We start from the raw sequence: 16,016 nt of genomic DNA, 5'->3' as shown, positions 1-16,016 counted from the left end.
ATTTTTTAGACCGTAGCACGAATGATCTTATGCTATCCATATCACCCAAGGCTTACTCTTAAATTATTTAACATGATTTATATATAAAAATGTACGATAAGATCAAATTATATATTTTTTAGCAATTTTTTTACCATGTATTTAGATAAGTAGAAAATTATTTAATCTAAAGATTTTGAACATGCAAAAATAGTGATTTTCTATCTGTCTTAAAAAATAATATATTTTTTAAATTTATAAAATTTGATCTTGTAATACATTTTTATACAGAAATCAGGCCTAACGGTTTAGATATTTATTTAAATTTTAAAATTGAAGATATAAATTCCCAGCACGGATTGATCGGTTGATCCGCTGTTAAAAAGTGTAGCCTCACTGTTGTTAACATGTTATATAAGACGTACTATCTAAATAAAAAGTCAGGCAAAAAAAACTTTTGAACCTATGAATAGTCCGAATTATATCAGAGCTGGACTAGCAAACTGTCACCAAATGGGCTACTAATCATGTATGCATCCTTGTTCGTCGTTTACGCCTCAGAATAACATTTATTACAAAACGGTAAAGCTAGATGGGAGATCACGCTTTATGCGTTAGAAATGGTCTATTGTTACATTTGTGAACCATTAGAATACAGAAAGAGCCGTTAAGCAGTAGCCTACCACGACACGATAAGGTTAAGTGTAAATATTTAATACAACACAAGGTGTATGAAAGAGTTTCATCGAAGGATTATCTAAGGCCATTAATGTGATCAACGCCATGTGCAGCCTCTCCACCATCCCCACGAATCACCTTCTCCAAATTCTCAATCTAAATCCGAACAGCAATCCAAATTATATCCACCAATCGTGATCTTAATCCAAACCCATTTCTTTGTCAAGAAGACAAAAATCCAAATAATTCAGTTCAAACAAGGACGAATTCCAAGCCCAGTCTCTGTTCCGCCGTAAGATTCCATTTTTAAAGCTGCGTTTCTCTCCTTTTGTTCTCTCTCTAGCTTTTATCAGGCAATAGCAGAGAGATTGAGAGAGAATCCTATGATTCGGCGTTGACCGCTCCTTCCTGCATTGGAGGCCGCGCCAAAGAAACACTCTTTCATCATTCCCAGCGCGCCTTTAGAGATAAAAGAAATTAAAGATTTGGGATAGACCCATTTGTATTAATTGGAGCAATGGCAATTGTTAGATAAGTGAATTTGGCCGTTTAATGGCGGTAGGCGCAGAGATGGAGAAGGAATTCGAATCGAAGCTGAGATTACAACAGCAACAACAAGGGACGAAACAACAGGCGATGCAGAGAGCCAATAGCATCGCATTTAGAGCCCCTCAAGAGCAGTTCACGATTGATGATTTTGAGCTGGGGAAAATGTATGGCACTGGATCTTACTCAAAGGTGCATTCTTTTTCTGTATTTTATTGGTTTTTATAATTTAATTTTCTGGATATTGACCTGTGATAACCAAAGACAATAGCATAGGAACTTGTGAAATTAGGTATTTTTGAGACAACACAAATCCATGAAAGGAAGTCTAAATCTAGTACCTGTCAATTTAATTATTATTGATGCAGTGGAAATGCATATTTAGGTTTTGTAATTGAAGCTAACTTTGGTCTTGTTTTGATACAATCAGGTAGTGCGAGCGAAGAAGAAAGATACAGGAAACATTTATGCTTTGAAAATTATGGATAAGAAATTCATCACAAAGGAGAATAAGATTTCATACGTGAAATTGGAGAGGATTGTACTAGATCAACTGGACCATCCTGGCATTATTAGACTATTCTTCACTTTCCAGGATACTTATTCCCTCTGTATGCATCCTTTTTCACTCTTTATTTGAGATTGTATTTAGATTGCCCTTTATTCATTGCTGTAAATTGTTTTGCATGTATAGACATGGCACTTGAATCTTGTGAAGGTGGAGAGCTGTTTGATCAAATCATAAGAGTAAGTTGCAATTTTTTTTAACTCGATTATTTGTTATGTAATATCAGGTGACACTCTGTGAAATAGGTAAAGATTAACCCCTCAAGCATGCACACACACAAGAAAATAAGATAAGGAGAATAACAGAAAACAAAGAGAACTGAATCACCAGGTGCTGGTTAAATGAGAAAGTGTACTTTAATATTTTGATGTACTAAAAATAAAAATTAATGGTGCAGAAAGGCCGACTATCAGAAGATGAAGCCCGATTTTATGCGGCAGAAGTAGTTGATGCTTTGGAATATCTGCATGGTTTGGGCCTAATACATCGTGATATTAAGGTATATAAAAGGTGATACAATATTTTCTATTTTCATCTGTAATAATCTAACATCGTGTTTGTGTTAAATGTCGGTTTATACCAGCCGGAAAATTTATTGCTAACATCTGATGGCCACATAAAGCTAGCTGATTTTGGGAGTGTTAAGCCCACAAAGGATACACCACTCACTGTTCTTCCTAATTCAACAGGTATTTACTTATTATTATGTAGAGTCAGGCTTAGTACTTTTATGTACTTTACTGGTACATGATGCCCGATACACCTATTCATGATGCTTTAATTTAAGATCTTTTCAATTTCTTCATTTTGAGTGTAAGATCTGAAACATGGTACCAGAGTTGATTGATTATGTGTTGTTTTGTTTTTAATGAAACTAACAGCTGAGAAAGCATGTACATTTGTTGGCACAGCGGCATATATCCCCCCTGAAGTTCTTAATTCTTGTCCTGCTACTTACAGGTGCGATATAAAAATTTACTGTACATAAATCATCTGTTGTTTTTTCTTATTTTTTTTGTTTGTTGCTGCTTTTTTTTTTTTTTTTTTTTTTAAACAAACCAAGTAATATATGAAAAAAATCTTAATTGAAACCCAATATTCTGTTACTTTACATTGAACTGTTAAAATTGAAAAGTCTCAATGAATCACAAAATGACTAAATTATCTAAAATATATCGGCTTTATTTAGTTCCGTTTTAGCTCAACAATAAGGGACCTCTTTTGACCCCGAGGCAAAGCAAACACAAAATATATTGTTATCATCGCACTAACTGCTAAGCTTTTAGGTACTATTATATTTGCAACAGAAAATATCTTAATGGATAATAAATTAATTGAATTTATTAAGTAATCTCATATAGGTCCTACATAACTTCAAAAATTGAGTATGACTTTAAAACAGGAAGCATCTCAAGGACTCCAAATCATGAAAAATATTCCAAATGGCGCTCGCCCATCATTTTATAAAAAATTAATTACCTCTCTTTCCTTTCTCATTTGCATCAATGGAGAAACATGGTGGACATGTGTTCAAGTAAACTAGGGAGGGTGTGTTGATTAATTTAAATGATACTTCCTTTGTGTTTTCAGGGGCATATGTGAAATTTCCTGTATTGCAGTCATGTACATGATGTCTTGACATAAAGGGGCATACGTGAAAACTGTCTGATGGTTTGTTAAGTCTCTCAAATTGATAACTTTTTTTGTTCTTATGACAGTAATGATTTATGGGCACTAGGGTGTACATTGTACCAAATGCTTTCTGGCTCTTCTCCTTTTAAAGATGCGAGCGAGTGGCTTATATTTCAGAGAATTATGGCGCGGGACCTACATTTTCCTGATTATTTCTCTGACGAGGCTCGCGACCTAATTGACCAATTATTGGTAGATCTCTCTCCCACATCATCCTCACCCTCTCTCTCTCTCTCTTTCTATCTAGAGCTCTCTGTTTTTTTATTTTATTTTGGGGTTGATTTCACTTATTACTATGATGGAAAGCCAGAAGTATCATGCATAACCCTATCACTATAAGATATATCACATAATACGTTCTCTACCCTCTAGTAAGATTTCCTTCCTTACCGTTGTTGCTACAATTAAGAGAGAAATCAGCAGTCTGAGGGTTACAAAGAACTAGGGTTGAGTCCCGTGTAAATGAGCAGGAGAACCGATATTTAAATGAAAAAAGATGGCTTATTTGGGTATTTCTTAGAAAATTAGTGGAATATGGTGAAAATTCATTTTATATATGGCCACGAAGGGTTAATTTAAATACTTGTAATAATAGGACAGAATTTGCTAGGTAAAAAGGATGAAGAAGTGTTGTTTGGATTATTTAAGAAATCTAGATAGCAGGTGTATATGTAACTGTTTTAAAAAAAGACCATATCAAAGTTTTTACGGATTGTTGGAGAATTATTGAAACTATTACTGTCCTCACTTATTATGCATTTACTATAATATTCTTCTGGTACACTTCAGGACGTGGATCCCACAAAAAGGCCAGGTTGGAGCAGTTATGTGTCCCTAAAAGGGCATCCTTTCTTTAGAGGCATCGATTGGAAAAACTTACGACACACTCCTTCCCCGAAACTTGTCTCTGAATCTAATGTATGTTTGTGTATCTTGATGCATCTATTGACACCATTAACAAAATGAACTCATAATTTTGGTATTTCAAAAGGCACTCTTAACTAAATCGACCAATAATCAGGTATAGAAAAAGAATGACAGAGTAATGACTTTTTATTGCAAATATATATATTATGATTTGGGCCCCGTATTGAGACAAAATAGATGATTTTCTCCTCTGCATTGCATTCTTCTCCTGGTTTTCATTTCTATCTTTGTTTGTCTCATTCTCCAAAACTGTAGCTGTTACAATCATTTATTTCATTAGAAAAGGATTGAAATAAACCATGGTCGTGCGCAAATTTATCCAAGCTAATAGGACAAAAAGAATAATTTCTAGGATTATCACTTGACCATTTTTAAATGGGCATATTGTTGCAAATACCAAAAAATCTTGGGTGCTTTCTGCAGAGGAGGGGCGTATAGCAAATTTATTCGAAAAAAGAAATTCATATTTAAAAGGAAAATTCAATTTTGTTTTCCTTGTGCCTTTGAATAGAAAAATGAGGAAGAGGAGGAACAAGATCCAGTGTGGAATCTGACTCACGTGGGAAGTGGCGGCAGCGATAGTGGTAATGGAGCGGGTTCAAGTGCTGGGACAACATCTAACCAACAAGCAGCATCTACTCCTAATGGAGGTCATAACAGCAGTGGTGGGGCCGCACCGTCATCCTCTGACGCTTACCCCCACCTCTCCCATCTTGCCTCTATTGACTCTTTTGATTCTAGATGGTACGTCTCTCTCCAAAATTTAATGTTAATTTGAGGGGGGTTGGTTTCATCAGTCCAGCTCTGCCACAATTAAATGTCATTCATCACTTAATAACCCAGCAAAATAAGAATACTCAAACACTGGGACTATCATTAATTGTCCTACGTTATATTAAAAGGTGTCTTTTGTATCCTCCATTTTTGCTGAAGGATGCCAAGAATATGGTTTCTTAGTCTCTTACATTTTATAACTCTACTTTGTTGAGAAAGAAAAGAGGGCAATTTGGATGGTTGTTAAAAGAAGATAGTTATTGATGGCTAAATATGAAAAAATTGATGTTCTAGAGGGGCATATGAGATTCTAGTATCCGTGATACATAACTGTTCATGGTAATAATTTATCAGGCAAGAGTTTCTGGAGCCAGGGGAGGCAATAGTGATGATATCAAAATTGAAGAAAATTCAGAAAATAACAAATAAAAAAGTACAGCTTTTATTAACCGACAAGCCGAAATTGATATGTGTTGATCCGTCAAAGATGCAAGCGAAGTGCAACATCATCTGGTCCGATGATCCAAATTGTCTGAATGTGCAGTGCACCAGTCCTTCCCATTTCAAGATATGCACGGTAAATCATGTTGTCTTTTTACTGTGAAAGTACACAAATGGTCTGTTAATGTCCCCTAAGCATTCTGAAATTTTTGAACTTTTGGGGTTTACAAAAGCTCCTAATTGAAGTTGGCATGGAACAAATTATTTTGTTGGGATTGATTCTTTAAATATAAGAATTACCATTCTGTGTTGCAGCTTGCTGTCCATTTTAATAGTAGAGACCAAACTGTATAGAGGACCAAAATGGGAAATATGAAAATTTGAGTACCATTTGTGAATATTTCATTTCTCGTTATCAGTTTCTTAGTTTTTTCAAACTATTATTGCATAGTCACATCAACCTTATTAGGTTGTGTTGGATTGAGAATCTGGATTTATACCCAACCCAATTATGTCCGGTTGCAATCCCACACTGCAATTTGTGCAATGCATCAATGCTATAATTTTTTTTTCCTTATTTAAAAAAAAAAGTAATTGTAATTTCATTGCAGCCCAAGAAAGTGATTTCATTTGAAGATTCAAAGGAGAGGGCAGCACAATGGAAAATGGCAATTGAAGCACTTCAGAACCGCCGATTCAATTAATTTCAACTCAAATAAAATCAATCAATTTCAGAGAGATTTACTTCCACAGCATAAGGTCATGGAGAAGCTTGCTTACTAATTGATATAAACCAAGGAAATTTCTTAACTAAATTTGGTTTTTGGTGCATAGGTTTTTTCTTTAACTGTTCGTTAATTTTTCCAATGCGTGAAATGCTTTATTTCACTAGACTGGAAGTAGAGAGAGTGAGAGAGAAAGAGAGAGAGAGAGTATTGAAAATGGAGTTGCATCTTTCATTGCGGCAGCAGCTTTGTTTTTGTTTTTTTCATCTAAAGTTTTGTTTAATTTCTTGTCACATTTTAGTCTTTCAAGGAACCTTAACTGACTGTCTTGTGTACCATGCACTGAGATTCAACTGGCAAATCCCATTTATGGAATATAGAGTTGCTAAAAGAAATGTTGTTCTTGGAGAAGATTTTGTAATTAGGTAGGACCTAACCACTAAATGGAAAAGCTATTCTAAGGCCTTCGTATCGAATAGAAATGTAAGATTATTTTTATCTTCTGGAATCCTATCTTCGTTGGATATAATTAAATTTTTTAACTTTGTTGACTGAAAAGTTAAAAAGTAATAAGATTTTGGCATGTGTCCTGAGATATTTCTCCATGGTTGTATAGTGTGTGACCAGTGACCACTAATCCTAAAATAAAAAGAAAAAAAATGCGCAGTCATAGGTTCATAGCATCTAATCTTTAGTTCCAAAAAGAAGAAACTTCGAATATAGTGAAAGGCTTAAATGCACACGTATTCAGAAAAATGCCAATATTTTAATCTTTTGGCATATCAAAATATAAATTGTTCGTAATTCAATAGAAGTCATGAAATACAATTTCCAACACCCATAGCATTATATTTACCAAATAAATAACTTTGAATTAAACTAGCTTCAATCCATCAACCAACTATACGAATACGAGCATCCTTGCTTTTGTACACATATGCTCGAGCAATGAAATAATATACAATAAATGCCACAGCACTCGCAACAGCCAGAAGCCAATAAAAATAATCAAGATGTCCCTGATTTAGATTATCGGCGAACCAACTATCTCCGTTTTTAGTGGTAATTTCGTCAATTAGCGACACTATAAAGCTACTCATATAACTCCCTACACCAAAAATACTCAAGAAGAGTGAAAGACCTAAACTTCTCAACTCGTCTGGTACTTGGTCATAGAAGAATTCTTGCAAACCAACCATGGTGAACACATCAGCCATACCAACCAAGATATATTGCGGTATGATCCACCATAGACTCATTGGTATTGGCACATCAGGTTTATCCACCAAACCATACTCTCTTGCAACTTTTAGCCTCTTCATTTCTACCAATGCTGCCGCGACCATTGATAAGAGAGAAATTACCATTCCTATGCCGATCCTTTGAAGCATGGTAATTCCCGAGGGCAGTTTTGTTATTTTTCTTGCCATTGGTATGATAATTCTATCATATATAGGTACAAATACTACCGCAGATACACTTATGAAACTTGAGAGAGCAGCTGGCGGTACCTGGAATGTGGGTCCAATCTGTCTGTCTAATGTGGCAGCTTGTTTTATGAAAAAAGTTGACAATTGCGCAAAAACTAATGCATATACTAGGCATGTGGCCCAAATTGGGAATAATTTAAGTATTTCCTTTGCCTCTTTTGCATAATCTGAACCTAAGCTGTCATCCTCATTTACTTGCCTACAATAATTAATTAAAGAACAAAAATAAATTGTAAGTTAACAGTACATTTCTGTCAATATTTTTTGTGATGTTTCAGAAAGCTTATACCTCTCAAGGAACAATGAAACAGACAAAATAAATTGTAAGAATCAAACAGACAAATATATCTTACTTGATATCATTTATTTGACGGCCTCTAACCAACGCCATAATTGACTTGCCGACTTCAGCAAACGGGCCTTCTTTTTGTATAGGATAGAACCGGTATGTCTTTGTACCGGCTAAGAAAATAATAAGAGCAACAAACATGACCAAACATGGTATTCCAAAACCAAGACCCCAACCTACATTATCTTGCACATAATTCAAAATTGAAACTGTGAAAATATTGGCACCACACAAGCCGAAGTACCGCCAGTTGAAGAAAGAGCTTCTTTCAGCCTGCTCATCAGGGACAGTTTGGTCGAATTGGTCAGCCCCAAAGGCTTGCACACATGGCTTGTGGCCGCTTTGTGCAATAGCAATTAGATACAGAGAGACATAGAAGAAAATTAATTGGAAAACTGGGACCGAACAGGATTTGGGGTCCATGATGCCACTGCAATCAGGTGATTGAAGAAATGGTAAGGTTGAAGAGAATGTGAGCATAAGCAAGGCCTGGATTAATTGTGTAAATGAAAGAAGTTAGTCTCTTTTATTGGGTGTAATTCCAATTTGTACCCCTGAAAAAGAAAAGATATTTTTAATGCAGCTATGAAACCTTTCTCATAATCAGGGATATGCTCCTTGGTTTGTAACTTTGTATGTTATATTTCTCGTTGTATGGTTGCAATACACATTTGTACCAACCATCCAATTGGAAAGAACTTATGGTTTCATATCAAGTAGTGTTGAAAAGTAATGGAATAATATAACATTTCAACAAAAAGAGAACATGGGAAAGAGGTTTGGTGCAAACCAATAGATAGAGACAAGAGGAAACAAGAATGGTACGGTAACGGCCGAGCCAGGAATCTGCAATGAATGCCCCGAGAAGAGGCAGAAGTAAGGCAGCTCCGTTCCATGCGTTTACTGAGGCAGCTGCAGTGGATGTTGACTGCTGAAGTGGGCCCGTCAAGTATGTTATTAGGTTTGATGACACACCATGGTATGCGAACCTCTCTGTTATCTCCACTCCTACAATGTCGGTTGTGTGAAGAGACACAATCGCTATTCACTAGATATCAACATGTATTAGTCTGGTATGATACTGATTAGTCTGATTTAGTGCACAAAACATACAGGTGTGCGTATTAAGCAAGTCTAGTCCAATACTACTGTACTGTAATTTTTGTGCTGGTACGAACATGTGTGAATCTAACCTAAAGGCCTAAATTTGAAGACTTGGTTGTTAATCGGGTTCAAAAGTCAAAACAGTCATTCGCCTAAGGTCAATCGCAGGTTTTATCCAGTCTGAGTCAATGCGATTGACCTTAGGCAAATGAATGTTTTTAATTAGGACCCGCATGGCATTGACTCAGACTGGATAAATAAATAGTTGTATAAATTACCGATGATGAAGAGAGCCGAGCGCCAGCGACCGGTGGTGGAGCGGGAGACCGGACGGCCCTGATAATCCACCACTCCTGGTAATGGGTCGGATCCGGGCAGGAGGGGAACCGAATCCATCTTCCTCTCGCGCTCTCAGCCTCTCACTCCGAGAGGAATACTTGGTCTGCTTAACTAGCCCCAGATTTTTGAGGCCTCACGCTTACGGAAGCGAGACTGTGGCAACCTCAATCCAATTTGGGAATAGCCGTTGCTATTGAAGGAGAAGGATTAACGGGCAAAGAGGGTAGCGCTTCGGGCAGAAGTATTAAGAGGTCAGTGGTTCTGCAAGCGGGCCCAATCTAACAGAAGAGGTCAAGGAGGGCGACGCATGGATAGGAAGCTGAGTCAGTTGGAAAATTAGCTAGTTTGTTGAATAAACGGGTCGGATTCTGAAGCTGAGGTGTAAGATCTGTTAACCTGATTTTTGATTCATTTTGGAAGATTGCATCGCCTATAAAAAAGGCAGATCTTGTACTGTTTAGATTATCTAAGAAATAAAAAAAATTGAGATTTCTCTCTTATTCTCTCTCTTTCAAGGCTATAGTTAGCTGAGATTGAATTATATCATTTTGTTCAAATTACCAGTGGATTTGATCTCTTTCGAGTTTGAATTTGCAATTCAGGTTTTAAGACCTGACAGAGACATCAAACAAATCAGGGAAAGGATTTTGATCTGTGGCCGAAATTTTTAAAAATATCATTTTTTTAAAATTAATAAACCAAAACGTCAATGTGGGGGAGAATTTTTAAAAATCGCATGGCCGCTGCGAGGGGAAGCAGGCAACTAGAACCGGGCCGCATGCGTGGGAAGCGGGTGATTTTTTGGGCCGCTTCTAGGCCCAGCGGGCTGGGCCGCTTTGGGGGCAAGCGGGCTGGCCGCTTCGGAGGGTAGCGGGCACACCGGCAGGCGGGGCAGCGGCCATGGTAATATATATAGTGGCCGCTGTCTCGTTTTTTTCATACGATTCATTTGAGAACCATCCCTTCAAATCAGGTAATTTTCTTTTTCTTTCTAAATTTAAATTTTAGTTTAAAGTAGGAGTAGGAGTAGGAGTAGGAGTAGGAGTAGGAGTAAGGTAAATATTTAGTGTTTGTGATCATGTAATTATTTAGTAACCAAAATAATTATGGAATTGTACCAAAATAATTATGAAATAGTATCAAAATTGATTATTGACCAAAATAATTATGGAATTATACCAAAATTGATTATTGACCAAAATAATTATCGTATTGTACCAAAATTGATTATTCACCAAAATAAATATGAAAATTGTACCAAAATTGATTATTCACCAAAATAATTATGAAATGGTATCAAAATTGATTATTGACCAAAATAATTATGGAATGGTATCAAAATTGATTGAAATTATATCAAAATAATTATGGAATGGTATCAAAATAATTATTGACCAAAATAATTATGAAATGGTATCAAAATTGATTGTACGTTGGTACCTGACCGTTGTACGTTTATGCACAAGCGATTCTGACACCAGTGATACTCAAATCTACGTCATTTCTCATGTACACCGAGATGCAATCGGCAACCATAGCAGTGGTCAACTGTGCATGATTTATTCTTGTGGCATCCGCATGACAGACATGTTTTGTTAGGCACCTGGATACTTTCCATTGTGTACCAAAACCAGTGACCCTTGCATTAATGCACCAACCACATCTGGGGTCCCTGCACTTGAACCTAATCCGTTGTTTGTCACTGTGCGTATTCATAATCTCTTTATTACAAAGAATGTGAAACTTGTAAATTGCAGCTTTCATTTTCTCCTTTGAATCATAGGTTTGTCCCTCTGACAATTCATTCTCAAATTCTGCATGTCTACCAAATAAGCCCATATTTGCTTCCTGAAAACCTGACAGGTCATTGAAAGCTGCAATCGGGTGCTCAACCCCGCGACCCATTATCTGGTATCCACCCCCAGAAAAACTAATTGTCTGGTTGTACAGTACCTGCCAGACTCCATCATTCTGAACAGGAAAAAGTTGGAACCAAGTTTGGCCTGAACCAGTGGGCATGCTAATTTTGGCCTGAATATCAAGGTCATATCGATCTTGATTCAATCCGAGGTTCTGAGAAATAGTCGATTTTAGAACCAACAAATCAGTACCCGAGATTACCGGTATCACAGAAACATGCCAGATACTGTAATAAACCCCATTAGGGCCTGTTAAAATCTCATCACCAGTGTAAATAGATACCATAACAGCCATTTGGTATGAGTATAAGAAAATCTAAAATTAAAAATTAATTAAATTAATTATAAATACTGAATTTTTTTTAAAAAGATAGAAAATAAAAAACTTACGGTTCAGCTGAGAAGAATGGTGAAAATAACGTGAAATGAATCTCTCTCTCAACTCTGTAATATAAATAAATTGTCCAGGGTGCCCTCTGCCCCCCGAAGCGGCCACCTGTGCCCGCTGGCCCCCAAAGTGGCCCAAAAAATCACCCGCTTCCCACGCATGCGGCCCGGTTCTAGCTGTCCGCTTCCCCTCGCAGCGGCCATGCGATTTTTAAAAATTCTCTCCCACAGTTACGTTTTGGTTTATTATTTTAAAAAAAATGGTATTTTTAAAAATTTCGGGATCTGTGGACTTTGGGGCATTTTGGAATTCGAGATGGAGATGGCTTCCCAATTCCCATCGCTCAAATCAGACAAATTTCGCCACCTAACAAAATATGTTTGACTCCGCTTAAATAATCAGTATTTTATTATGAAAATTTCACATCAAACAAACAGAGAAATTTCACATCAAACAAATCAGAGAAATTTCACCACCTAACAAAATAGTTTGACTCCGCTTAAATAATCAGTATTTTATTATGAAAATCCTGAACGAGTTCGAGACTGTCCGATTTGAATCCGTCGCTCAAGCTTACATCGGAATTCGGATTCATTGCTTAAAATGTGTGCATTCACTTGAATGGATTGTCACGAATTTAAATTGCACGGTCCAGATCTAAAATCTAACTTTTGAGTTACTTCACTAGATCCGCTATTTTTCAATGATCTAAAACAATAATTTTGTATCCATCTTAAAAAACAGTAAAGAATTTCAAAAATATATAAAATTTGATCTCCAATAAATATTTTAATGTGGATATCATATTGAGCGGTTCGAATCATCTGTTTGAACTTTAAAATTGAAGATAAATATATTAGAGTATGATTGGGGCATGAAAAAATGAAGTATTTGAGTCATACTCATTGAAATTATCCATACAATATTATAATATGATATATTTCTTTTTGCATTTTATTTAACAACTTTTAGGTATTTTTTATATGGCGCGCTACATTTTTGCATATGGAATGTGTAAAATACAATGCACATTTGATATAATAAAATAAAAATCATTGTGTATAAGATAAATAAATAATTTATTGTTATAGATCAATCAATTAAAATATAGAATATTTTTTGTGTACATACTACATGTATAAATTTTTGTGAGTAGAATAAAAGCTTTATAAATTTAAAAACGTGCTTAGTGTTTGCATTTTTTTCGTTTAAACTTTATAAATTCAAACTTTATTTTTCACATACATACTACGTTTTTTTTAATAAAGAGTAAAATGAAAATTTTATAAATTTAAAATCGTCCTTACACAAGGTTTGCATTTTTCTTGTTTAAACTTTATTTTTCATATACATACTACATATTTTTCTTTATTACTAACACTCTCGTAATATTTTATTTTAATCTTATGAGTACAACAGCCATGCGTAGTGTACAACCGTTGGGGTATAAATCCAGATTCTCAATCCAACACAACCTAATAAGGTTGATGTGACTATGCAATGATAGTTTGAAAAAACTAAGAAACTGATAACGAGAAATGAAATAAACACAAATGGTACTCAAATTTTCATATTTCCCATTTTGGTCCTCTATACAGTTTGGTCTCTACTATTAAAATGGACAGCAAGCTGCAACACAGAATGGTAATTCTTATAATTAAAGAATCAATCCCAACAAAATAATTTGTTCCATGCCAACTTGAATTAGGAGCTTTTGTAAACCCCAAATGCTTAGGGGACATTAACATACCATTTGTGTACTTTCACATACCATTTGTGTACTTTCACAAATTTCAGAATCAATCCCAACAAAAGTTCACAAATTTCAGAATGCTTAGGGGACATTAACATACCATTTGTGTACTTTCACAGTAAAAAGACAACATGATTTACCGTGCATATCTTGAAATGGGAAGGACTGGTGCACTGGAATTTTTTTTGTAAACCATAAACCAGGAATTTGTGCAAATAGTAAGGCACAATGGTAAGGCACAATGAATCCATTTATTTTAACATACAATGAATCCACTTACTAGTAAGGCACCATGGTAAGCCATGCGTAGTGTACATACGGTTCACACACGGTGCACTGGAATTTACCTAATTATGTCCGGTTGCAATCCCACACTGCAATTTGTGCAATGCATCAATGCTATAATTTTTTTTCCTTATTTTAAAAAAAAGTAATTGTAATTTCATTGCAGCCCAAGAAAGTGATTTCATTTGAAGATTCAAAGGAGAGGGCAGCACAATGGAAAATGGCAATTGAAGCACTTCAGAACCGCCGATTCAATTAATTTCAACTCAAATAAAATCAATCAATTTCAGAGAGATTTACTTCCACAGCATAAGGTCATGGAGAAGCTTGCTTACTAATTGATATAAACCAAGGCAATTTCTTAACTAAATTTGGTTTTTGGTGCATAGGTTTTTTCTTTAACTGTTCGTTGATTTTTCCAATGCGCGAAATGCTTTATTTCACTAGACTGGAAGTAGAGAGAGTGAGAGACAGAAAGAGAGAGAGAGAGTATTGAAAATGGAGTTGCATCTTTCATTGCGGCAGCAGCTTTGTTCTTGTTTTTTTCAACTAAAGTTTTGTTTAATTTCTTGTCATTTTTTAGTCTTTTAAGGAACCTTAACTGACTGTCTTGTGTACCATGCACCGAGATTCAACTGGCAAATCACACTTATGAAATATAGAGTTGCTAACACCTTGTTTGGATGGAGAGTAGAGGAAGGGAGGGAATGAAGTGTTTGATTGATAAAATTATGTTGGAGGTAAAGGGTATATGAGATGAAAGGTTTAACTTTGTATCATTATAATTAATAGAATCGGTTTCTCTCTCAAATTGGAGTGTAACGGATGAAAATAAATTTTGTTACAAATATTTTTAGAAAATAATACAAATGCCTAACCCTATATCTTACATATATAATTCTCATACAAATTTTTTTTCTCAAACCTATAACAGTCACCGAATTTCTCATTAATCAAACAAGAAATGAAAGTTAAATTTATTTTCTCTCATTAATCATTTAAACGCAAAAAGGTTAAATATGTTAATCTTCATTTCTATTCCATTCCATTCCTTTCTATTCTTTACATCTCATCCCTTCCTCTACTCTCCATCCAAACATGGTGTAAAAGAAATGTTGTTCTTGGAGAAGATTTTGTAATTAGGTAGGACCTGACCACTAAATGGAAAAGCTATTCTAAGGCCTTCGTATCGAATAGAAATGTAAGATTATTTTTATCTTCTGGAATCCTATCTTCGTTGGATATAATTAAATTTGTTTTAACTTTGTTGACTGAAAAGTAAAAAAAGTAATAAGATTTTGGCATGTGTCCTGCGATATTTCTCCAGCTTGCACCTCTTGTACCTGGGATGTGAATAGTGACGTAGTCATAATTTTTATGAGAAGTAGAAATTTTTTTTATTAAAAATAGTTATAATTTTTTATTTAATTATTATTTTTTAAGAAAAATTTAAATTGTGAGCACACTCTTTCTTAAAAATAATTTTTTTTATTTCTAAATAGTTTGGTAAAAAAAAGTCAAGTTAAAAATTATTTTTTTTACTATACTTTGTGATTAAGATAATTTTTATGATAGTTTAAAAATAAATGGATTCATTGTATGTTAAAATCGTCAAATAGTAAGGCACAATAATGGTTTGAATTGAATGTTAACTCTAATAATTTCTAGATGCTCATGATTCTTTGTGAATCAATAATTAATTCTATTTTTACATTTAATGGACTAATACATCAAGTCTATTTAGAAAGAAGTATCCAATAACATTTCTTCTCCAAATAGTCTCCGTTAATTTTTTTTCCAAATCAATAAAACTCGTTTTTGTTAAATTCAAAATTAACACGAAAAAGACTGAATTAATCAAGCCACAACTAAAAGAAAATCACAGCAGGGGTAGGCAATGAACCAAAATAGAGGTAGGCAATGATCTAATTTTATACGGATTTATAGATAATTATCAAAATCCAAGGATAGACGGTTGCTTACCCCTAGTCCGTCCGCCACTGAATGTGAACTCCAATTTTGAAATTTGCAATTTATGAATTTTAGGCCTTAATCTCGT

At 35.0% G+C, this 16,016-nt stretch overlaps 2 protein-coding genes across 2 annotated transcripts; one reads left to right on the top strand and one right to left on the bottom strand.

Annotated features, from left to right (window-relative positions):
* Positions 1-667: 667 nt before the first annotated feature.
* On the top strand, positions 668-6,623 carry LOC144575626 (3-phosphoinositide-dependent protein kinase 2-like). Its single transcript, XM_078325832.1, has 11 exons — positions 668-1,395; positions 1,634-1,814; positions 1,898-1,950; positions 2,169-2,270; positions 2,355-2,460; positions 2,653-2,731; positions 3,490-3,655; positions 4,253-4,381; positions 4,902-5,134; positions 5,519-5,741; positions 6,217-6,623. Exons 1-11 carry the CDS (start codon positions 1,210-1,212, stop codon positions 6,307-6,309), a joined length of 1,551 nt encoding a protein of 516 aa, XP_078181958.1. The 5' UTR covers positions 668-1,209; the 3' UTR covers positions 6,310-6,623.
* A 453-nt stretch (positions 6,624-7,076) lies between these two features.
* LOC144575624 (protein NRT1/ PTR FAMILY 5.10-like) lies at positions 7,077-9,760 on the bottom strand. Its single transcript, XM_078325830.1, has 4 exons — positions 9,552-9,760; positions 8,960-9,177; positions 8,174-8,658; positions 7,077-8,019 (listed from the first exon to the last, which is right to left on the bottom strand). The coding sequence occupies exons 1-4, from the start codon at positions 9,667-9,669 to the stop codon at positions 7,224-7,226; spliced, it is 1,617 nt and encodes a 538-aa protein (XP_078181956.1). The 5' UTR covers positions 9,670-9,760; the 3' UTR covers positions 7,077-7,223.
* Between the last annotated feature and the right edge of the window lie 6,256 nt (positions 9,761-16,016).

This window comes from Carex rostrata, chromosome 24 (genome assembly GCF_964058835.1).
Source record: "Carex rostrata chromosome 24, lpCarRost1.2, whole genome shotgun sequence".
NCBI classification, from domain to species: Eukaryota; Viridiplantae; Streptophyta; class Magnoliopsida; order Poales; family Cyperaceae; genus Carex; species Carex rostrata.
The sequence above is the reverse complement of the archived record's forward strand: the minus strand, read 5'-3'. Positions and strand labels throughout refer to the sequence as shown.

What these genes read in the sequence shown, in the direction of transcription:
- LOC144575626 (XM_078325832.1), top strand. Translation starts at nt 1,210, where the DNA reads ATGGCGGTAGGCGCAGAGATGGAGAAGGAATTCGAATCGAAGCTGAGA. An exon ending in CCAGGATACTTATTCCCTCT is followed by an intron (nt 1,815 to 1,897) that starts GTATGCATCCTT and finishes TTGCATGTATAG; the next exon opens with ACATGGCACTTGAATCTTGT. An exon ending in AACTTGTCTCTGAATCTAAT is followed by an intron (nt 4,382 to 4,901) that starts GTATGTTTGTGT and finishes GCCTTTGAATAG; the next exon opens with AAAAATGAGGAAGAGGAGGA.
- LOC144575624 (XM_078325830.1), bottom strand. Translation starts at nt 9,669, where the DNA reads ATGGATTCGGTTCCCCTCCTGCCCGGATCCGACCCATTACCAGGAGTG. An exon ending in CCTCTTGTCTCTATCTATTG is followed by an intron (nt 8,659 to 8,959) that starts GTTTGCACCAAA and finishes CAATTAATCCAG; the next exon opens with GCCTTGCTTATGCTCACATT. An exon ending in CGTCAAATAAATGATATCAA is followed by an intron (nt 8,020 to 8,173) that starts GTAAGATATATT and finishes TAATTATTGTAG; the next exon opens with GCAAGTAAATGAGGATGACA.